The sequence below is a fragment of the Brachyhypopomus gauderio genome, chromosome 4 (genome assembly GCF_052324685.1).
Source record: "Brachyhypopomus gauderio isolate BG-103 chromosome 4, BGAUD_0.2, whole genome shotgun sequence".
In the NCBI taxonomy this organism is placed as follows: Eukaryota; Metazoa; Chordata; class Actinopteri; order Gymnotiformes; family Hypopomidae; genus Brachyhypopomus; species Brachyhypopomus gauderio.
Genome location: NC_135214.1, coordinates 28041024 through 28063828, shown reverse-complemented (window position 1 = coordinate 28063828; position 22805 = coordinate 28041024). Strand labels below are relative to the sequence as shown.

Here is a 22805-nt window from a genome sequence, read left to right as displayed (position 1 = left end):
TAGGTTTACATTTACATAATGGGTGTTCAACACTTTGCCTCACCTCCGCTATGGGGCGTCCAGGCGCGTGTGAGCGAACCGGATCGACACCTTTCAAAACGCAACAAGTGAGATGGGCTCGCAAGATGCTGACAGCGGCGGGACTTTGGCATACAGTTGAGTATTATCATAGGTATCCTGAACATGTACAACAAAGACGTTTTGCATTATTCAGAAATGTTAAACTAAATGTCCATAAAAGCGCAACCCAGAGAATGAAACTCAGGTATATTTGTAGTGGAGACTCTAAACAAAATGGCATTTATAATATGAAATTGTGTTGCGCGCATTTGAATAACGATTACGATTGCTGAACACATACACGAGTCACATGAATTGTATTCTCACCGGGACAGTTGAAATGAGAAAAAAATCCATGTTGTTAAAATTAATGCTAAATAAGACTCGTCAATGAACATCAGCCTTTCCATGGGTGATAAGATGGGCTACGTTGCATAATGATCAGCCTAGTTTGGTAAGAGAAATAACATTCGCCTCGAAACAAGACTAATAAATGTTAATTTACTAAAAAGACCAGATTGTAAAAAAAAAATTATAGTGATAAGATCCGTGGTGCATACACGCCCTTTGCGCGGTGATCTGTCCAGCTGCCTACCAAAGAGCTCTCTCCCTTTCTCTTACTCGGGCTCTCTTTCTCTCTCTCTCTCTCTCTCTCTCTCTCTCTCTCTCTCTCTTTCTCTCTCGCTCTCTCTCTCTCTCTCTCTCTCCCCTCGGACGAACTGTTTCAGTTTTGCTTCCACCAGTTACCTTCATTAATTGAATTATGTCAAGGTTAGAGGAGGGATTTTATTTAGCTCTTGTAACGCCCATTCAAAATTTGGACCAATGGGACTATTCGGCATCCGGCTGAAACCGAATCCACATTCGCGTTTTCAGCGATTGACTGTCTTTGGGCTCACCTTCTCAAAGACTGGGCCAAAACTGCGCGGAATAACGAATGATCTGCGCTTTATCTGCACGTCCGTCGTTTATTAGAATGACGCACTGGAATGTCGGCGCTCGGATCCTGGGTGAACACGTCCGTCGGTCCAAACGCACATGAGACAGACTCTCCGGTCTCGCTCAGGCGAAGGGACTCCTCCCCATCTCATCCGTGACACTTTCAAGACAGCGCTGAGACAGGACACAAGCCCTTTCGGACAGTCTTAGGAGAAGAGAGCGCAAAACGAGATTGCACCGCGTCGGTTCTTCGCAGATGTCATTCTAAAAGTTGCAGAAACGCAGAGAGTTCGGGTTTCCGAGACGTGGTACTGACACGGGACACGTTTTCTACTCTTCGGAAATTCTTGGGACTAACCTTGCACTGCTGATTTCCTGCAAGAGGTGACGACTTGCAGCTTTGCGAAAATATCTCCAGAACAACATAAATACCGGGGAAAAAGGGTTTGATTTCGTCTACGAAGTGAAGCATGCTCCAAAGGTTCTGTTAATCACAGGACTTGTACTGGCTCGGATTTGTGCTCCAATACTGTCAAGTGCACGCGTTGTACTGTTGGCGTGAGAGATGTTTGGCACATTAAACTTACAGGACACCGCCAATATATAAAGTCACAGCGATATATACTGTGGACACTGACTGCCGTTGTCGAAATCCCTGATTCTGGCTCGGCGGAGTCATCTTACCGGTTCGACATTTTCAAGTTTACAGAGCAGGAAAAATCTCAGTGCTGTTTTTGTAAATAAGCTCTAGGACATTTTCGTATTTTCTTATATTACACCTTGAACTTGTTATATGAATCCAGCTGCACCTTGAGGACATCGAGCCTACAAATGTAAACGAAACCGAGCTGACCGAAACTGAAGTGGGTTGAAAAGAGCAGAGACGCACAGCAGCAGTCGCAGCGTAGATCCAAGAGGAATAAGAGTCGAACTTTGTAGAGATGCTGCACGTGGAAATGATCACATTCGTCTGTCTGGTCCTGTGGATGTGTGTATTTAGCCAAGAGCCCAGCTCCAAGGTGATGGCCGACCGCTATGCCGTGTACTGGAACCGAACGAACCCCAGGTAAGGAGTGCGGTAGGCGCTCCCCCCTCCATCTCACCCTTCCCCACTGCAGTTCGTCCTCTGTAGCCCTACTGTATTTTATACAATGTACACATTGGATCTGTGTCTAAACACACCACACTGAACTTTCTGCACGTAACTTTAACACGGGAACATCAATGCCAGGTATCAGTACAGGGATGCTACAGTATAATAGTGGCGCAGGTTCCAGTAAGGTAACATGTTTGTTAAATGCGCTTATGAGACTGCGGATTACCTGCTGGGTGTTTGTCTTTGTACACCGCAGCCTGTATTATATCACACCGTCATTTAATTGAACGAACGTTTTTTTTTTCCCGACTGTACTGTTTAACTGGTTTATCAGTGTCTTTCAAGTACTAAGACCAAGAATTAGGCGTTCATAAAAAATAAAATAAAATACAGATAGGCTATGCATCGCATCTTAGTATTTGATGGCGGGACAGCTATATTCTCAGTTTCTGTTTCTCACGCGTTATTTCTGCTCTTTGGCGGGTTTAATAAAGTAAGGTGAAAATCGCATAGTTACGTCCGCCGTTGCCTGACGAAATACATTGAAGCACAATATAGTGATAATATATAAGCGATAGCCTATAGTTTTGCGAGTTATAAAATAAAATAAATAAAATTTAAATTTACCTTAGGATATACTTTTTTAACGTAGCATGTGCGGGATATATATCGGGATTTATTTAATTTTATCTGGTGCTCTGTATGCGATGCCTTTTCACGTAAACAGTATGTAATATTTACTCCATGAGGCCATGAATAGGCAAAAAACGCACAAATCTGAATGTAAAAATGGTTCAATACTTTAGTACACCTATGGATGATCTCTTTATTCTAGGTCCTGTTCTAGGCCTGTACTCGAAAATGTGATATGTTTCTAATCACTGCTCTACGTAGCAGACTAAATGACTCGGCCGTGGGTCACTGCTGAAAGTTTTCAACTACTGCAGAAAAAGTAACACCTAAACTAAAAGGGCATTTAGTGTGTTATTGTGTTTTATCAGCATATTGTGTGAATGAAATGACACAGACTGTGTAAATGTAAGAGCCGTTCCTGACGGGCAGAGGCGGAGAACTCGCGCGCTCCAATACTGAGAGGCCTCGGGAGTCACAGACCGAGTTCGGCCACAACTTAAACGGATTAAAATATCCGAATTTACCTGTATTCAACAGCAGTGCAATATCTAAATTGTACCGTAACTAGAATTCTCTACAGCAATATTTTCAGCCTATAGCCTAAGTCATACTAAGAAACGACCTGACAGACTTTTGAGTGCCAATCAACACGACCAAGCTTATAAGAATGTTGTGAACCAAAATAGCACTTCAGTGATGATCATTACGGATCCGTAATTATGGCTTGATTATTAAGCTGCTGTTCCAGTTAGCAGTGTTTTGATGAAGTGTAGGGTTCACTAATATGGAGTCGTCGGATATTCTCAAGCTAAGATCTTAAAGTTGAGTTTAAGTCTAAAAAGTTTTTTTCTTAGAGTAATTTTGGCAATACTGTTAATATATTGTTTTAATATGCGCAGTCTGCGTGAATTACTTTAATAACGTAGATGTACACATTAATGGATAATTACCCATTCTATATTTCCCCTGAAGAAATTTCAGCAACAAAATATTGGTGAATTAAGCTTTAATATTTGACTTAAAACAGTTTTTCTCATAATGCCTAAATATGAAACGTTATCAGAATATATATTTTAAAAAGTTTTCTAAATTTAAACTTCAAACTTTTAACTACTTCCCACTTTCGGTAAAGCTGCATAGAGTGTTTAAGTGTGTGTGCTGGTACGCTTTTCCTTCAGCCTCGTGGTCACAGTGTCTCCCTTGGTTTGAGTTCAGTGTTTATTTATGCGCTACTTTGTTCAAACAGAGTAACACAAAGTCAAGTTTAATCTGATATGGTATGCTGATAGACACACTTTCATTATTGTCCACATTTTTCAGCCAAGTTGACTGGTGTTTCTTTTGCAAAAACAATTTACTCCAGATGTGCTAACGAGTACGGAATACTACTGAAAAAGTTCCAGAACAAAAAGTTATTTCACAAATCAGGCATGACGCTTTATCTTTCACAGAAGTACTATTAATTCCGAGGTGGTCTTTAGCTAAACTTTTGACCTCTTCGTAGCTGAGAGAAATCAATTGTTTGCCGAGACTAGCCAGTTTCAGCCTGTGCTTTGTGTCTTGGGGAAAAGAAGCAGCCCAGTAAAGACGACACACTATCGCATTGGACCCTTTCTTTATACAGGCCACAGCAGTGATGTTTGTCTGAGTGTCTAGCCCCGTGAACCATACAGGGCCAAATGCGGCGTCTGACTGGAGCGCGGCATTAGCACCCGGGTCTAGAGTACCAGAAGGAAAGAATGTGTGAATATGTCTGAGCCTTATGTTGTCTGCTTTGGAGAAACTCCAGTGTAAGTCAGTCGCTTGGCATTCTCCGCACCGACTTAAAAATATAGAAACCACGCTTGCTTTAATAATAATGTTAAAAATGTATTTGGTCAATGATTCACTTGTGCTTGGCTTTGGCAGCCATCGTGGATTCAGCCACACCTAGAGCTTTGGACCGAGCCGAGCCGGGTCGGGCCGAGCCGAGCCGAGTCGAGCCGAGCCTTTCCCCTGTCCTCACCCTGTTGGCACTCTGCAGGTTCTGGCGTGGGTCTCCTCACACCTCTGCTGGAATCGCTAACTGCTTAATTACTCATTTGATGTCCCACTGTGACCCCGACGATTAGAAATGGCCGTAACGAAGGCGCTCGGTTCACACTCCTTCCGGGCTGAGGACGCCCAGGGATCCTACTGGTGGCGTGGGGTGGGATACGGACCGGGGCAGTCTTCTCCTCCCGCCCCCCCTAACTCTCTCTCACCCGCCCTCTCCCTCATCGTTGGGACCCTCTGTGTTTCCCAATACCATACTGGGCTGAGAAAACCAATGAATACAATTAGATATTTCAGGAGCCCATTCCTTCTTTTCGGGCTGCGTTCTCGCAGGACTGAGGCCTGGAGCTCCGTGATCATGCATTCACAAAGCAGCGACCCGACGTTTGGCCGCAACATGATAGCACTGTCACTCATGAGAATGTTTCCATGATGTTCCAGGGAAAAATGTGCTCTCATTTTATTGCAAGTAGTTGCAGGGTATTCCTATGACAACTGAAGACAGGTACAATAATAAAAAACATTTTAACCCCAAAACTTAGTTGTAGAAACTGAGTTTGAAGGAAAAAAAATCTTAATAAAAGAAAATGTAATGTAGAACAGCCTGTTATTGAAATCCTAGCATGAAGGGCAGTTGTGTTGCTGTTGGGTTGGTGTAGGTGACCTGCTAGCTTTGACCCGGCCTCAGTGCTGTTCTTTACAATAACATAACTACGTTACAACTTTGCCAGCACCTCATCCACAGTGTGTGAGAGTGAAAAGAAAAACTAGTACTCTCTCAGCTGACTGTGATGTAAGATAATTACCAACTTAATGTTTGTGATTGCTTGCCATGTGGTAATAGAACCTGCCTAACAACTCCACAATGTGCTGTGCCTTCCTTTACCTACTGACGCATGTGATGACTAATTCACAAAACGAAGGCCAGCCATTGTAAAGCACCGGCATGTCGAGGTTTTGTGTTCAGCTGATTGTCATACATTGGTAAACAATAAACAGTCAGTAGAACTACTTGGAAGTAACAATCTAACATGTAGCATAATTGCTTCTTGTGCATTTGTACTGCGAGTTTTGAAATGCTCAGCATTTAATGCTGTAAATGTGCTTGTGTGTTTTTACGACTGGTGCTATCCGACCGAGCAAACTAGCTAGACGGTGGAAGATGATTTACTCTGACCAAACATTTATTTATTTTCATGTTTAAAAAAGTGTATAGCTGGACAAAAATTGCTTAATTTTAATGCCGGTGTGTTTGAAGTTTTTTAATTAAATAAAAACTACAATTCCAATGTTGTCCTTCAGTGTAATTTAATATTATTAGTGGAAGTGAAACTGTTGAAATGTATGTGCCATATTGATGGTATAGTAGTTATAACTCCTGGTGCAAACATTGCTGTTCTAAAAGTGAAAGAGAGCTGTAGAAGTCTGAATGGCAAATTATTATGAATTCTCAAAAGCTTTCATAATTCCTTAGATTAATACAAAGTTACCTAAAAATGGTGGATTAGAGGGATGGAGGATTGAATGACAGAGGATTAACATTAGTAGCAAAAAATAAAATTGCTTTACCATTTTCGTGCAACGACTCATTAGGTACCAAAGGGACATTTGTGTGATCTCACTATTATAGTTGTTTTTAATTTAACTGAGGAAAACGCTCCAAACAAGATAAGGTGGGATCTTGTGTTTCTCAGCTGAATTTAATCTGCTATTGGAACCCTTGTGAATTTAACATAAAGCATTTGGCCTGCTTTGTTACGAGAAAAAAGAGACTATGATGGCGTGGTGTGGAAGACAGCGCGGAGAGTGGAGCGCTGAGGCGTGGCCGAGTGCCCTGGCCGAGTTGGGCATCTGAGTTTAGGGCTACCACGGATTAGACCCACATGAGCAGGCACTGGAGGACTTCGGCTGCATTCACTTTTGTCTACTTCAGTTCAAACTCAATACAGAGAAGAGATTTTTTCCCCTTGGTTACACGGCACGAGCTTTGTGAGTGTGATATAAGATGCTTCTGTTTTGTGTTTGATTAAATTTATGTTGCCATAGTGAGTAATCCTCAGTATTCCTTATTCGAAACTAAATGCTGCATTTTATGTATGTTTCAAAGTTTTTTGTGTATTTATTTTTTGCGTTAACAAGTGACGTCAAGTACTACACAGAAAATTCAGAGAACAGAAAGACAGAAAATTGATATTTGTTTAAAAGTTGAGAGACGAGATATTTGAGAATAAATGTGTCCATGTGGCATGTACACTGGCTACAGTATAGATTTTGTCTGTCATTGAATTTTGCACTAACACCCTTTTTTTAATTTGAAAATTGGTGTGTGAGTATTTAGTTCCAGACATATGACTAAAATAGCCCTTTTTACCCATTTATTTCTGGACTTAACAAAGTATAATTTTCTTTCTTTTATGGACGTATTGGCCCCATAGTGGATTTCAGAGTTCCACTACATGTAACTCTACTGACTTAATGAATCAATTAATCAAAATGCCACAGCATAGTTCACTTTGAGGGAGGAAACTTGTGGCAGTTACAAAAAAAAAGTACAATAAGTGTGTCATGACATTTTTTTGTCTTAGATTTGACCTTGCACACCCAAACATGTTGCTGGTTTTGCTAGCGCTGAGTACATATTTTAATTACAAAGTTTTACACAGGCATGGTCCAGACATGGGCGCTGGTGTATAATGCTTAGCAGGGGTCACCACACTTATGACCTTTTAGCGCAAAATAAATAAAATTTAGTGTTTTATCTTCACACAAAAACATATACATAAAAACATAATTTTCATATATTTACATTGAATTTGAACACAAACAAGAGTGAAAGAGTTTCAACAGACTTGCGTACCCCCTCAGCATTGCATTAGTTGTTTGCAATTAGTTATACTGAAAGGCCATGAACCCTTCATTCAGGCCTCCAAAATCTGCCATGACCGCTCATAAGACAGGCCTATCAGCCTATCAGACATGCATGCTGCAACTATGACATTCCACATTCACACATTTGCTCTTAAGCAACTCCAAATAATGCTCTCCCAGGCACGTTTCGCTCCTTCTAAAGCACTTTCTTCAAATTACGACTTTGGGCGGCCAACAAAATCGCGCTTGTGGTGTAGTCCTTGTAGTTCCCGCACGCAGGACCCCCCTGTGGGCGGAGGGGTCCGTTTGTCTACCGTACCTGCTTTCGCTGTCCATTCTGTGAGCGGAGCAGCGTTGCAGGACCTCGCGCCTCCCGCGGCACCCTGCCGCCGGATGGGGAGAGCGTCCCGCCTGCTTCCAAGCGTGCCGTAAATATTGACCGGGCTCCCACACGCTAGCAACCGCTCCTCCTCTCCTTTGCTGTTCGCCAGGCCTCTGTCAGCCTGAAAGGCCACCATTGTTCCCCTCTCGTCGATGCCTCTCCACGGCTCTGCTCGAAAGTATGCATGTATTTAGAGAAATGCAAAGGGAGCGATGGGAGGGGGGGGGTGTCACGGAACAGAGAGGGGTTAGCGACTGCGCTTGTAATATTCATGCTGTTTGGAGGGCCAGGGGAAGAGGGTACAATGCGGGGCAGGGGCTTACGCCCCAGGGGTCGGTGGGCATGGAGTTTGGGCTGATTCTGGGCAGAGGGAGGGGGGTTAGCCATCTTCTTCCTTTGGCACCAGCAGCTCTGGTGCCTGAACGGGGGTTTTTAAAGATGCATGTGTCAGGAGGGCTCTGCGGGAACACCTCTTGGCATCATTCGTCATGACATCTTAGAGCTTGGGGCACTGTGGCAGGACCTAAGCAGACAGGATTAACCCCAGAATGCTTCTTTGTCCTTGCTTCAGCATGGGCTTCTCTGAGTTGAGAGGCAGGGCTGGGGCTGGTGGGGGCTTGTGGGGTGGGGGTGTCCTGTGGCACCCTTGGTAATGTATCTGCCCCTGCATTTTTTGAGAACGTGAGAAAAATATAATAGTAATTGATACAGTGTTTGAATGAAGGATGAATATTATGTTTAGTTTTACGTAAACTTTTTTTTATCATGTTATGGAATTGAAATGATTAATCACCGAAACAGCTATGTCTTATTTAATACGACCAGCAAAAAAACGACCTGTTTCGATTTATCTAAACTATTTAGATCTTTTTGAGTCTGCATTTGTGGATTATTTAATATGTAAAACAAGAAATAAAATGGTGGAAAATAAGTAAAAAGTAAATAAGTAAAAATACATTAAACACAAAATTGCAGCAATACACAACCAAGCAGCTATTATTACTATGTACTTTAAATTAGCCACTGTGACACCACTGGATGCATACAGGTTCTGTATTACTGATTTAAATATCTTTGTTTTGTTTAAAAAATGCATTTAGTGATTTTTTTGAAGTACTGGCAATATCCATGATATGCTCATAAAAGTGTTGCCTGGTGTTATTTATTGCAGTAATGACAGTGTATCGCCCTCCTCTAATGGACGGCAGTTAGGAGCAGCATCCATGTCACGGGCCCCTGGCAGCACACTGTAATGTAGGAAGAGATTTGGCTATCCTTCATTGTCCTCAGATCCCTGCTAACCCCACAGCTTCTTCAAGCAGCAGAAAGAAAGATCACACGAGAGAGCTCGTCTCCTAGAAGCCTTCACTCACTTCCTTTCCTGCTTGAAGTGGACATTTAACATTACACAGAGTCGCCGCGGCCTGTGTGCTTTGGCACTCGCTGTTCTTTCTGGGTCGACTCCACGGTACCACCGCCCCACATTTCTGTGGCGCTTCAAACACACTCATTGATTTTTACCATCCCCATTGTTTTCATTTGCTTACCTGGAAATGATGGTGGCATTATTCAGCTCTCTTTGAGTGTGGGAATGAGAGGAGATTGTTTGTTTAGTCTCCCTGACAAAAGTAACCCTAGCTTTCTCAAATTCAGACCCCCTCCCTCCAAACTCCCATTCACAAGGTAATACCGTGGAGTTGCTAAACGGCTTAAAAAGCCATCAGCTTATTGTCCACTGACACAAAACCCCTTCCTCTTAAATCCCTCTCCCCTCTCTTCCCTTCTTCCATCCACAGAAACCCCTCTGCTCCCATTCAACATTCATATTAATTAGTTTAAATGCTTAATGAGATAAATAAGACTTAAGAGAGGCCCTAGAGTGCCTTAAGCCCTCTGGTTAAACATAGGTGAACAACATTAATCTGGACACTACTTTGGTCTTTTGGCACATGAAAAAGTGAGAAGTTTATATCTTTAATTTCCCCCCTTTTTCTTTCTTTTCTTTTTTTTTTTTTTTTTTTTTTTTAGAAATTTGACCTGAATCTGTCAAATTTCTGAGGAGCTCAGTTGGGATTTAATTGTAAATGAAGACGCCCTGACATCTCTGCATAGCCAAAATGATCTGCCTTTAAAATCTTCTTTGTTTGGAAGGGATCCCCCCCCACACCACCAACTCTTGATCTATTTGCACCCACTTTATTCAGAGACCAGTCCAGAGGAAAGAGGCCAGCTGTGTTTCTCTCTCTCCTTTACGTTTTCCCTAGCAAGGCTGCAGTGGATGTGCTGGTGTGTCCTAGCGCTGGTGTGTTTCAATTTGGGACCGGCATTGCGGCTGCCCTGGTTGGTTAACATGGACAAGCCTCCCTGGTTTGAGAAACCAAGGCAGTTAAGATGAATCCATCGACCGCACATCCCACACGCGTCCTAGCCTTCCCGGTGACCCGGTGTGGCAGCCCATATGGTAAAAGGAACACGGCACTACTTGTTTGACCAGACACAAAAGGGCAACATAGCCAGTCATGCGTACGCCCTCATCTGACGGCTGGCCACTTTGTTTTCTGAGCTTAAATTGAGGACTAAAATGTACTGTGTTTAGACATGGCAGCGGATTAAAGCGATTTAATAGTCATGCTAAAATAACAGAATAATCTGTAATTTACTGCCGGTTACTTTCCAGTCAGTTTGTTGACAGAAATATGTTGCCCAATGAATAAGAAAACACGAGAAAAAGCCATTTGTTAGCTAAACATACTTTGAGGCTATTTTTCATATAAATGCCTGCAGCTGTACCTTTTGATAGTTTCTGTATTGTTTTGGTTTGGTTTTAACTAAATGAATAACATGCAGTCTTGGACATGGTCACCAGTAGACAGCGGATTTTTTTTTACGAATTCAGCAAAATGAGCCACAAAAAACCTCCCAGCCCGGCCCTGTATATACAGTGTGAGCTATGAGCGTTTGGGCCAACACAACCTTCAGTGTTTGGTCTCACCTGCTCCATTTGACGCTACTTTGTCTTCATGGTCTACGTGCTGCTGTTGGAAGACCACCAGTGTCATTGCAGTTAACGGTCCACCCCAAATGCAGGCGATTATAACACAGACTCGTGCTTGTCTGAATGGTTGCATGTGGACTGTGGTGGGTCTGAATACTGTACTCAAAATAATAATTATGAAGGGCTCATTTTTTTTTGGCCGTAGAACACCGTAAAAACATTTAACACTATCAAGTGAAATAGGTTTTTCTGATACCTTTAAGTAAAAGTATTTATTTATGTTTTTTTTTTTTACTAAAAGTTGCAACTTCATCTATATCAGACTATGAAAATGTTGAATAATTTTTTTTTTTTTGAGATAAGATTTGTCTGGCAAGGTGTGTGACTTTTGAGGAGTCATTTCACATGCTGACGATGGTGTAGCCATTATTTTCCATTCTGAAAGGTGTCAGTATGTCCGGCAATGGGTGTGATGTATGTGGTGGTGGGGCTGGTGGGGGGGTTGGAGCATTCCCGTGAACAGGCTTGGAACGCACTCTGCATGGCCGGGGCTGCATAGCGGAGAAGGGTGGGGGTGGGGGTGGTGATGGGGGGGATGAAATATTAAAAGCTGTTTGTGATCTCACATGCAAGCCGCGCTGGTCAACCTTCGCACGCAACTCTGAGGAAAGGAGGTCAGGTGGGGGGGGGTGGGTGGTGTACTGCCAAGGTGTACTGTGAAGGTGGGGGGGTTAAAAGGCTTGTTGCAGTTGTGATGCCGCCTAACAGTTAATTCCTTGGAACTTTATTCCACATAGATATTATGCAGCATTTCTAATCTACATGTAAAAAAACTGAACTGTGTTGTGGAAGTTAAAAAAATAATGAGCAAATTTTGAGAGCCGTCGTCGGTGTCGTCAGTGTCTGATGACAGGTCCACGCGTTCCAGAACGTTCTCACAGGTGTCAGTTTTTCCGAAGAACGTGACGGAGCCCAGCCTGGAAGATCTCACTTTTCCTCGAGGTGTTGGTGGTAGAGGTTCTACTGCAGCTGGAGAGAAGTTTTCACATTGAGATTCCCAGTACGTCAGTAACCAAGGTACTGCCATGGTATCGCTACGGCCGACTACATAGAACGAAGGTGTCTGAATTATTCACGACCATAATCGTCCTTTATGTCATATGGCCCAGGCTGGGGCCCAGTGTTATTTTAGTGCATAATTGATGCTGCTCAGAAGTGGAAAAGTTAGAAAAGCAGAAGTAATTCGAAGTGAAAGTGCAGCCAGGCACACAGCAGCAGGGCTGGGGCCTGATTGGGCATGGGGGGGATTGTGGGCGGGGCTGAGCACCCCCACACGGCCAAGACTGCATAAGATTGGCCACAATCTGTGAAGTGGGGGGGTCTTGCAGTCAGTACAGGCCATAACATAGGCTGACACTGATCTGGGCCTGAATGTCAACTTTCTAAGGATTTAGAAGAAAGCAATGACTGGAGACGAGAGTGAGCCTAATGACTTAAAATAGCTTTTATTAATTGGGACTTTTTTTTTTTTTTACTTCAAAGCTTTCTGGAGACCCCTATGAACCTCATGAGGGATTTTCTTTGACTTGTGTTAAAAAATGTTTTAATTTCAATTTTTAAAAACTACTAATTCACTACTAATTCATTAGCAAATGTTTTTCTTCTTCATTTTACATGACAAAGCCCATTTATGTGAGCTTCTGAGAGGAAAGAAAGGAGCTTTTTTCCCCAGGACTTAATGAATTCTTCCTTGCTGGTTCTGTAGATTGTCTGGTCTGAAAAGTTTAACATTTTAGCTATACAGATAATGCAGCTAACCATTGAAGATGTAAACCAGGAAATACAGATGACAGATGTTTTTAATAACCTTTATAAAATGAGAAAACAACAACATACCGCTGCTCAACAAACAAAAACAATATCCGGGATGAAATTGAGGCGCGTTTATCGTCCTCTCATTTGTTTTCCACCTGTCGATGTTTAACGTGAAAGTCTACACCATGCCATTACTCCCCGCCTCCCAATCACAGCCATTACGTTCCTTTAACTACTTCTCTCTATGTGAAATGCATTTTTTCCCCAAAGCACAGATTTACCAGGCACATGGCACTCTAGCATCTCATCTTAGGGTGTAAACATCACCTAAGGTAATGCATACTCTGTGTTTACACCTTCTTCAACCTCAGCTGCTTAAGACACAAAACAAATGGCGTATTCTTTGTTCTTTGTAACAATGGGCATTAGTATTCAGTTACTTGCCTACGCACTTAAGAATCAGCTCTGCCCTCTGACCTTGTAGACCGGTGTGGGAAATTTCTAATCCTCTTTTCAAACCCTAAGAAATATTGGAAAATATACATTTTGAGCACATGAGCACAGACAAATGCTAATTAATATTTTTGAATGCAGTTTCACGCCGCTTTGGTAATGGCTCACTGTGGATAAACACATTCTCCTTACTAGTAAATCATATGCTGGAATCCAAAAATTACTCCAAAATTAAAAACAAAGTCAATTTCCTAAAAAATAAATAATAGTGTGGTAATCAATGGTGGAATATTCTATTTGGACCTCAGATGAACATTACCGTTAACTAGTGGTGTGAGGTAATATTACTGTAAAACAGTGGCTAGACTCATTGGCTATTAGAAGTCCAAGGAAAGCACTATGTCCAAACTGACTTTTTACAGTGCCTTTATGTTATGTTGAATCCCTACAATACAGTCATAAAACTAGCTGATGAATGCATTAGACTCTGGCCATCCCGGATGCATGTATAGAGGATTTATGAGTGTACTCTGTCTCTCAGCTCCTTCAAGAGACACCCCAGTGCATACTGTCAATCCTCTAAGTGTTCGGAGAGATTCCTACTAATCAAAAGTGCTCTGTGGTAGTATTTGTTGCAATATATATAATATCTCAATATCTCCTCACTGTTACTTTGCAGCTTGGGACCTATGGTATGATGGTGATTTTAGAGATCCTACGAGTGGTATTGATCCCAAATTGGACGTAGCACATTAGTTAAAAAAGGGCGAAGAGAGTGCTTGTCCAGTCTTCCCCACGGTGTTGTGTTGGTGTTGTAAATGGACCTGCTCTAGTAGCCACCAAAGGCGACTTCTGCTCCTGCTGTGTTTTTGATGTAGGGATCTTCATCTCATTCTTTCAATTAGTACAAGGCGTTCGAACAATTAACAACATCATGAATGATGTGATTTAAACTGTAACAATAATTGTTAGTTCAAGCCACAGTTTCTTGAATTTTTGCATTTGTATTGTATTTATTATTTTTTTTGCTGTTCATTTCATAACATTAATATAAGTACGATAGTTAATGGCATCGGTATTATATTTTTAAATGTGACATTAATTGTTTTTTTGCTAAAATTTAGTAGGCTTGTCAGCAAAATAACACAAATAACCAAAAAACAAAATCCTGTGTGATTCATGCAGATTACTGGAAAATGTTGTTGCTATTACTATTCTCCTTATTTTACTTTGTCTTAATATTATAAAATCTCATACGTCACTGTTGACTGAAAACTCACTAAAGATGTGTGTTTACTTTTCACAATCAAGCCAGAAACAGGATTAAGGATTAAAAAGCAATACTTAGCTTCAACTGTTTGATTGTAACCGCATATGCACATGTTTTAAGGTGTGGTAAAGCTTTTTAGCTGTTTAGCTTTCTGTAGGTTTGTCCACATGTGCTCGAATGTATGTCGACAGGTCAGAGTTTGACCAGGTTAGAAGTTCTGTGTAGTTGATCTTGATATGACTCCTTTGAGTATTTGAAGGTTACACCATTTCCTTCTGCTGACGGTGCCATTGCTAGTATTTGTTTCCCGTGTTCATTATACGTTCCATTTTGTTCTAGAACTTTCTGTGAGCAGCGTTTTTTTGTTATTCAGGTGCTGGTGAAGCCAAACGTCTTTCTTTTTGTTATAATTCCTGTACCACTGTTAGACAACTTGAAATAAGCTTCTGGGAGCAGAGAGACTGCTGGGCTCTCAACCTCCTGTATTTCCCATTTTACATCTTTCAGCGGGCCTCTCTCTCACACTCGCCTTGACAGTGTGCTGACGGTGGATTTTGGGTGGTGGTGAACGGCAACGTCACGCCAACCAGTGACCGTCGTCTGGAGGTGGGGGTGGGGGTTTAGCAAGATCACGTTTGCTGTGGAGTTTTCCCCTGACGGTTCTTGGCATGCGATGCAGGGGCTCCTTGCCAGCCGCCAACCACCGCCGTCTAAAGGATTCGCCCAAGGATCCTGACGGCAAGCGGGAGCCAATGAGAAGCGGGCTGGTGTTGGTGCTGGTGTGTTGCCATGCGAGGAAAAAATCTTTGTCTAGGTCTGATTCTTTTGTCTGCATGGTGCCAATACACAGTAATAAGTACATGATGGTACAAATTTCTTTTTTTCCCATATGCTTACTGAATGAAAAAAGCTTCGTAAGCAAGACCTTCTTTCTATGTGTTGCTTGTGTTGTGTCAGTGTGGGCAACATTTGTAGGTTTCGGCTCCATCAATAAGCTCAGCTGCAGCAGGGTGCTTCCCACCTGCTACTGAGCTATGGCGTCCTGTGAACACTAATCTCACTGGCGACCGACTAGCTGAAACAACATTTTGTGGACTAAGGGACCGGCTTTGCTGATGAACAGAGGAGGTGAACCACCAGCTTATGAGTCCTAAGTGAACAATGCTGGTTCTTTCCACCTATTTTGCATGAGGGGGAAAACCATTAAGGCAGGACAAATTGATTTTCCCCTTGCCCTTCCCTTTTTCGTTTCTCCGACTCTCCGAACTGGCCAATCAATAAAGCATCTGCATTGTGATAGAACTACATGGAAGGGGTGTCACCTAGTGCTTCGCTGGTTGCTTCTTGCTCTCCTTCTAAGAACAAATGAATTATGCACAGGAAGTTAAACATATGCATTTTACCCTGTGTGAATGCAGTGTGCACACGTTCTGGTTGTTATCGAAGGCCCCCGAGATGCCGGCCAAACCCAGGTAGTAGGAACGAGGGAGGGATGGGAGGGGCAAGCTGGGGCAAACCCTGTGCTCTGTATTCCCCTGACCTCTATGATTGGCTCGTGGTGATGCCCGTAACGCTGGCAGGAGGCGACAATTGCATAGCTGCCCATTCATCTTAAGTTTCCTTCACCAGCTTCGCCTGGGGTAGAGCAGCGGCCTCTCTTTAATCGTAGAAATATGAGTTACATTATAGGTGCCTTCTCTGCATGGGGACAGTTGTTTTTTTCATGGTTTGTTAAGCTTCTACCCATCCGTGGTGTGCCATAATCAGCTATCAGAGAACTGGGTGGAAGGAGGTAAGAACTGGTTAATAGAGTCATGGAGTCTGTGCACAGTTGGAGGCAGACAGATGCGTGAGTCAGAAGGGGAAGAGATTGAGGTTGCTCGAATGGATGAATGCAGGTAGAGCCCCTCTCAGCTTTGAATGAGCAACTTGAGATATTCTGTTTGCATTACACTAGATACAGATGGACAGGACAGATTATTATAAATTCCAAAGAGAATTTTTTTTCAGTAATCTAAAAAGGTCTGAGGTAGCTGACTCTTAAATCGGCACAGCAGTGTTGCAGTACAGGGAATTTTATTGTGCTCGGTGAATGAGCAGCTCGAATGCTAAAGATACGGTGCGTTCCCTGTTGATGGTATCGGGGTTTTCATCGCAGCAATTTTCCTGTGTTTTCGGCAGTCCCCTTTGTTAACAGAGGAGTCTAGATCGACGGGCCAGACCTGTCGCTGTGTTCCACTGGAGCTAGGGCTCTTCCTGCTACTTCCCAAATAACTAATGAAGGGTCCCGCTGATTCAAGCAGATGTCGTGGTCCCGTCTGCAGAGCAGGATGCTACGAGACAGTCAGGTAGACCACCTGCTCACGTAATGCTAATTGAATCCCACGATTCGACGGAAAATATAAGGTTTTTGCGCTCGGAATGGAAGTCATTAGGGAACAGCGCCACCTTTACCAAAGCCGTGACGAGCTTCAAGTGACCCGCCTTATACAGTTGTCCTATAATCTGTAGCAGGACCATGAATATATTTGTCTTTACTCTGAAAACCTTATTTGTAATAGCCGTCACTGGGGAAAATGTCGGGTCTGTGGTTCTGTCTTTTCCATTTGGGTGTTGTCTGAGTCTGGTGCCAGCATACCCTGGTGACTGTCCAGGCCAAGCACCATCTGGTAAGAGGGGGTCTGCCCTTCCCCACCACGTCCTCACGTGCTTTTCAAAGGTCCGTCATTATGGAAATGTCGCCCTCTTCCTTGCTGCGAGTAATTGTCTATGAAAGAGGGACACATTAGCATCTCGGTGAGCCCACAGGAGCAAGGCGAGGTGAACCAGGGGGCGTTCTCATCTTGGCCTTCACATCTCACCAGCTTTTGGAATCCTTGAGGTCATTCATATCATTGCTGACATGGAAGGCAACTGCGATCTACCTTTTTTTTTTCGGTCCCAATTTTAACCTCAAGTTGAACGAATGATAATTGACTGCATGTGATTTACGTTAAAGCGCGTTTGCTGAAGAAGGTTTTGGACTTCAGATTAAATTCTGACTTGGGTGGAAAGAGTTTGACGTTTTACTGATTTCTCGCTCCGCATACCATCTCGGAACTACTGGCACGTTTTTACTAACGGACTGTAACCAGCAAACGTCTCCGCGAGTTGTAATCCCGTGTCTCTGGATGACAGCCTTACATTCCGGGTTCTGTGTTGACTCCTCAGGTTCAGCTACGAGAAGGTAGAGTCTGCTCCTGAATAGCGTCTGCTCGCCGTCTTCGCTTTCGTACGGAATTTGTGGAGTTTCATCTCTCGCTTTCTCATCTTTTGTATGGGGGGTTTTTATTAAATCCTCTCCCAAGTTGAAGACGAGCGAGTCCTTCCCCTCATGGGCTCTTACAGAGCGCTACACTTTCATACCTGTTGGAGGGCCATCATCCCTGTAACAAAAAAAACTCTGCCAGATTGCGGCTCACCACGTTTCCTCAGAGCTCACCCAGATCAGTGCACGTGTGGTTTTGTGTGTTTTTGTACACAACTCCGTATGTGTGTAAGTGTAAGCTAGTATTTCTTTGGGTTTGTTTGTGTGTGTATGTGGGCCTGTGTGTGTGCGCGTGTATACTAGGAGAAACTGACAGATAAAAAGAATTCTCCTCTTGACATTTTTTTTTTTTGATGACTGCACAGTTGGCGCAATTGTTACAAGTCTAAAATGACTACAACCCCCACCTAACCACCTTCCAGAAACCTTACGCTGCATTCTCTCCCCTAATCAATAGGAATTAAGCCATTACACTAAAACAGCACCCACCCACTGGACAGCTCCTCAGTCAAGCTGAGTAAATATGAGGAGACACACACACACACACACACACACACACACACACACACACACACACACACACACACACACACACGGGAGGATTGTTCGTCACTCCCTAATTACAGTTTAAAGCCATGGCTATGTTTAAACTAAGTAGGCTCTCCCCGGCCATGTCAGTCTCATATTATCAGCGAGTGGGAAGATATGCTGCTCTGCTGTGAACGTCTGTTTTCCTTGTGTGGAGAATGATTGTGTAGGGCATAAAGAAGAGATGGTTCCTGTCAGACCAACAGAAATACTCATGACAGGATGAGTCATAATGATTTGTTTTTTGCGGTGAAACTGCTGATGAGCACAGATGTGAGCGAGGAGCGTGGTGTCATGTCCCATGCTGCTCTTCATACGAGCTGCAACATGCCCCTCCCCCCATCCTCAGCCCTCCCAGTGCAGGATGTCCTAGTGAGACAGGTGCAGCCCCCCCAACCCCAGAGCGCTTCAAGGGCACGAGGGGCCCCGCTGCCCCCACAGAGCACACACCCCCACCACAGGCCCAACCACCACCCCCACCACCTCGGATATACTGGCCCTCGCACCACTGTATGCTGCCATGGTTTACGCAAGATAAATCACACTGATTAAACGGATTATGGGATGTCGCCAATGGTGTCATTTGAATGTATCCAGTATGGGCTGCTGGTCACAAAATGCCTGACGAATGCACATTCTTGTTCACGGATACTCCCCCCGGTTTGTCACATAAACCATTGCCCCCCTCTGTCCAGTACGCCACCTACTGGTTGTTTAATGAAAAAGCACAAGCCAGTTTGGAAGCCTCAGTAATGCTGTGTCTCCATCCCACAGAGCCAGTGTAGTCCTTCACAAGGATAAAAGGGGTGAAAGGTCACAATGGGCCCCATTTTTGGGAGGCTATTACCTGGCCGTACGGTCGTAATCATCAGCTCAGGCCATGGCTCCACAAAGATGAGGTGTCCCGCAGATAACAGGGCCACTCAGCAGGACCTGCACGGGGCTTTTAACCTAATGAAGCACTTACTTTTTATTTTCATCATCTGTCGGGACAATCTGCTATCTCAGTCTGTATGTCTCTTTCTCCCTCTTTCTCTCTCTGTCTCTCTTTATACCTCTACATGTATAACCTAACACGAAATATTGAGTGAAGAAATACTATGTGTATAGATTAATGCCAGACTGTATAGATTAATGGTAAGCCATAGATCTGATTTATGCTACGTGATTGTGATCAAGAGGTCAGTACATGTTCAGGTGTATGGAATGAGATTTTTGGTAGCAAGGTCAAAGTTAAATTGATTGATTCATCTTTGTTTATAGTGGAATTCAAAATACTGACAAGAGTTCATTCCTCGTGACAATATGTGTTTAATTTGATGTGTTCCTTTGTTTTTCACTTCAAAAAGGACATGACAGTACAATATACTTGATCTCAAAGTTATATATTCGGCTTTGTACATTTTCAGAATGTAATTCAGATTTTTTTTTCAAGAAAGGTGAACATTTCCATTCCAATTTAGAGATTGTTTTTTTTTTTTCTTTTTTTTTTCCTGGGGGGGTTATGTATATACAGTGATATGTCCAGTGAAGATGTTGATATCTCTGTACTACGGTTTGCTATTATCAGTTTCATTTGAATCATGGAACATTGTGAATTAGCTATTTTCAAAAGATTATTATACACTACATATTTCTGTTTGATTTACAAAAATGAGCCACATATACAGGATAGATCAGCACAGCAGCGTTCCTTCATCTGAGACCTGTGCTCCAGTTTTTATAGGTGGATCTGACGATATATCTTATATTCTCATAAATTTGACTTGAACTTTTCTTATAAAGAATGGGGCCTTAATACATTACTTAAAAGCCTTTAACTAAATTTCGAGCTTTCCCTAATCCTTAGGTGCCAGTGGTGAAGAAAGGATATGACCGAGGTCCTGTGTCAGCTCTCGGGCCTAAATCCCCCACTAATTAGTCACAAGGAAGTAATGAAGCGCTGCGCTGGCCAGAGACCCTGCCGTCTGCACTGTACCTCCGCACCAGCGCCTCTTCATGGGAAACGCCCGCTCGCAATCTCGAGGGGCACGTTTTGCCGGCGCTTGGTTTAGGGGAGTCTGTCATTTGCGGGACGCACCGCCGATGCCGTAGTTTGGGTGCAAAGATATTGCCTGGCTCTCCGGGCTTAATAATATGAGCCGGGGATGATTTTGACTGCCATGCAGGATTTAGGGAGGGATTAGTGTGCTTGGCTGAAGGCCGCCGGGTGGAGTGATGGATTTAGCACACATTGACAAGGTGTGGACTTAAAGGAGTGCTCTTTTCTGCCACGCTACAATTAATTCACTGAGCGGCATGTAGTCGCACCCTTAGTGTCGAAATGGCTTTATTTGACTGGAGCTTCTGCTCTTTCCATTAATGGCACACACAAATCAGAATACACCCTTCTTTCATGAAAGCTGGTCCGTTTCATCTTTGCAGTTATTGAAATGGATGGGGGGTGGGGGGTGGTAGGAGAGACGGGGAGGAGGTGGAGAGACGGGGGAGGAGGTGGAGAGACGGGGGAGGAGGCGTGCTTTGGTGGCACTACTTCCATTTGTACTTTCTCTGAAGGCTGCGTATGGTCTGATGCAGCCAATGAACCACTGCAGCCAATGAACCTCGAACAAACGGCTGTGCTTCAGAGAACGGCCATGCTGACTGTGGCCAGCAGTGCTAATATGGAAGCTCCATTATATTGAAAGACTTGCTAGAGTGCTGTGGATTTCACTGAAAGCTCAATAAGACCTCTTTGGTCCAAACGCAGGCAAAATGATTATTGGGGCACTAATGCAGGTAGAATTGCCCTGACTCAATTGCATGTGCAAGATGTGGGAAACACTCAAATAAAACAGCTTTTTACACTGTGGAAACTTTTATAGCAGTAACAAAACAACGTAAAATGTCCGGCTTCCGTTTAGCCAAGTAATCCCTGGAGTAGCGCTTTTAGTTTATTCCTTATCTAAACTCTTTGCCGAGAGCTTGTAGTCCAGTCAACACTTGTAAAGCCCTCTGCGCGGCCAGCGAGGAGCGGCTCTGTTTTCATTTCTTTGGCCTCGTCTCAGAGGAGGGACATTTGAGAATAGAGGCACTTTTGTGGCGGGGTGAGGGAGTAAAGGTCCAGGCCTAATCTAATGCCATGTGGGAGGGATGAAAACCACAGAGAGCAGGGCCTGCTGGTGCACACGTAGTGTCCCTTATATAAACGGAACAAATTCTTTCTTCACACTAATGGCACATCGCATTAGTGCCTGTGGAGACGGGGATATGCGGCTCAGGGGCCGAGTGGTCAGCGCGGGCTGTTAGTCCTCTCGTGGCCCTCGGGTCGAAGGCATGAATACCATCTTGTGTCGGTTCGGGCGGAGGTGTTCGCGTCTGCCCAGAGGGCCACGCCAAGTCTTGTTCAGGGTTCATTATGTTCGAATGCTTGTGGATGGAAAGTCAAGGTGGAACGTATAAAATGGTCAGCGTGCTGGGCCAACCCCAGGGGTAGTGTGTGTGTGTGTGTGTGTGTGTGTGTGGGTGGGAGGGAGGTGCTACTGGGCTGTGGCTTGGTTTTTAAGAGTTTGACCTACGCTGATAAAACGTCTCCGCTCCCTGCTGGCTCGCCAGTGAACGTGTCATTGTGGTAATTCATTACTTTGCTGAAAGTAATAATGAGGCGGCGATGAAAAAAAAAAACTCTAAGGGAGGGGGTGGTTCTTCTCGTGCTTACTGCGTCTCCGTGATGGGCTGAATCATCAGGAGATGGCGGAGCTCATCAAAACTCATGAGTTACAATTGCAGAGATGAAGAGCTGTCGGAAAAGGAATGAGATGATCTGGCAATTTCACTCACTGTCAAAATATCTTTAAAACCAAATAGATCTTTAAAAATTGCCTTCATGACTTATTTCCTCATGGAAGAGTTTTAAAGCTTCATTTACACGAAGGACCTCATAGAGCAAAAAAAAAAAAAAAAGAAAAAAATTGAAAAAAAAAGGGTTTAGCCTTTTAAGATATGAGTTCAACCCACTCCCCTCTCCCGCCATTAACACCAACTACAAACATATGTTTTCCAATGCCAGAACAACAAGTGCCATTGAACATCTACACCAATTAAAGGGATTAAAGGGGATATAAATGACTCTGTCCCTCTGGCCTCATTATCGTGGTTTTCTCTTGGCACACAGTCATTTTGCCCGGGTCAGTTGTGGTGCCATGGCTAACACTGGAAGTTTGTTAAAGAAATACAGGACTGCACATTAGAATTGTAATTTGCCTCAAACTAGCTCTAGAAGTCTGCCTGCGTGTGCCAGACTCAGCAAAGCATTTCATCGTAGAATAATTCCTTTCTCATCCCCCACTTCCGCAGAAAGTGATAAATGGTTACCAACAAATAGGA

General features: G+C 43.5%; 1 protein-coding gene across 2 annotated transcripts in view; it reads left to right on the top strand.

Moving 5' to 3' along the window:
• The first annotated feature begins 793 nt into the window (after window positions 1–793).
• The window catches only part of efna5b (ephrin-A5b), a 78560-nt gene continuing 56548 nt past the window's right edge, over window positions 794–22805 (top strand). The window contains exon 1 of one of the 2 annotated variants that reach the window (XM_077003535.1): window positions 794–2065. In XM_077003535.1, the coding sequence (XP_076859650.1) occupies window positions 1941–2065 (125 nt within the window). In that variant the 5' untranslated portion in view covers window positions 794–1940. The remainder of the gene's footprint in view (window positions 2066–22805) is intronic. The other variant, XM_077003533.1, reaches the window with a different exon arrangement.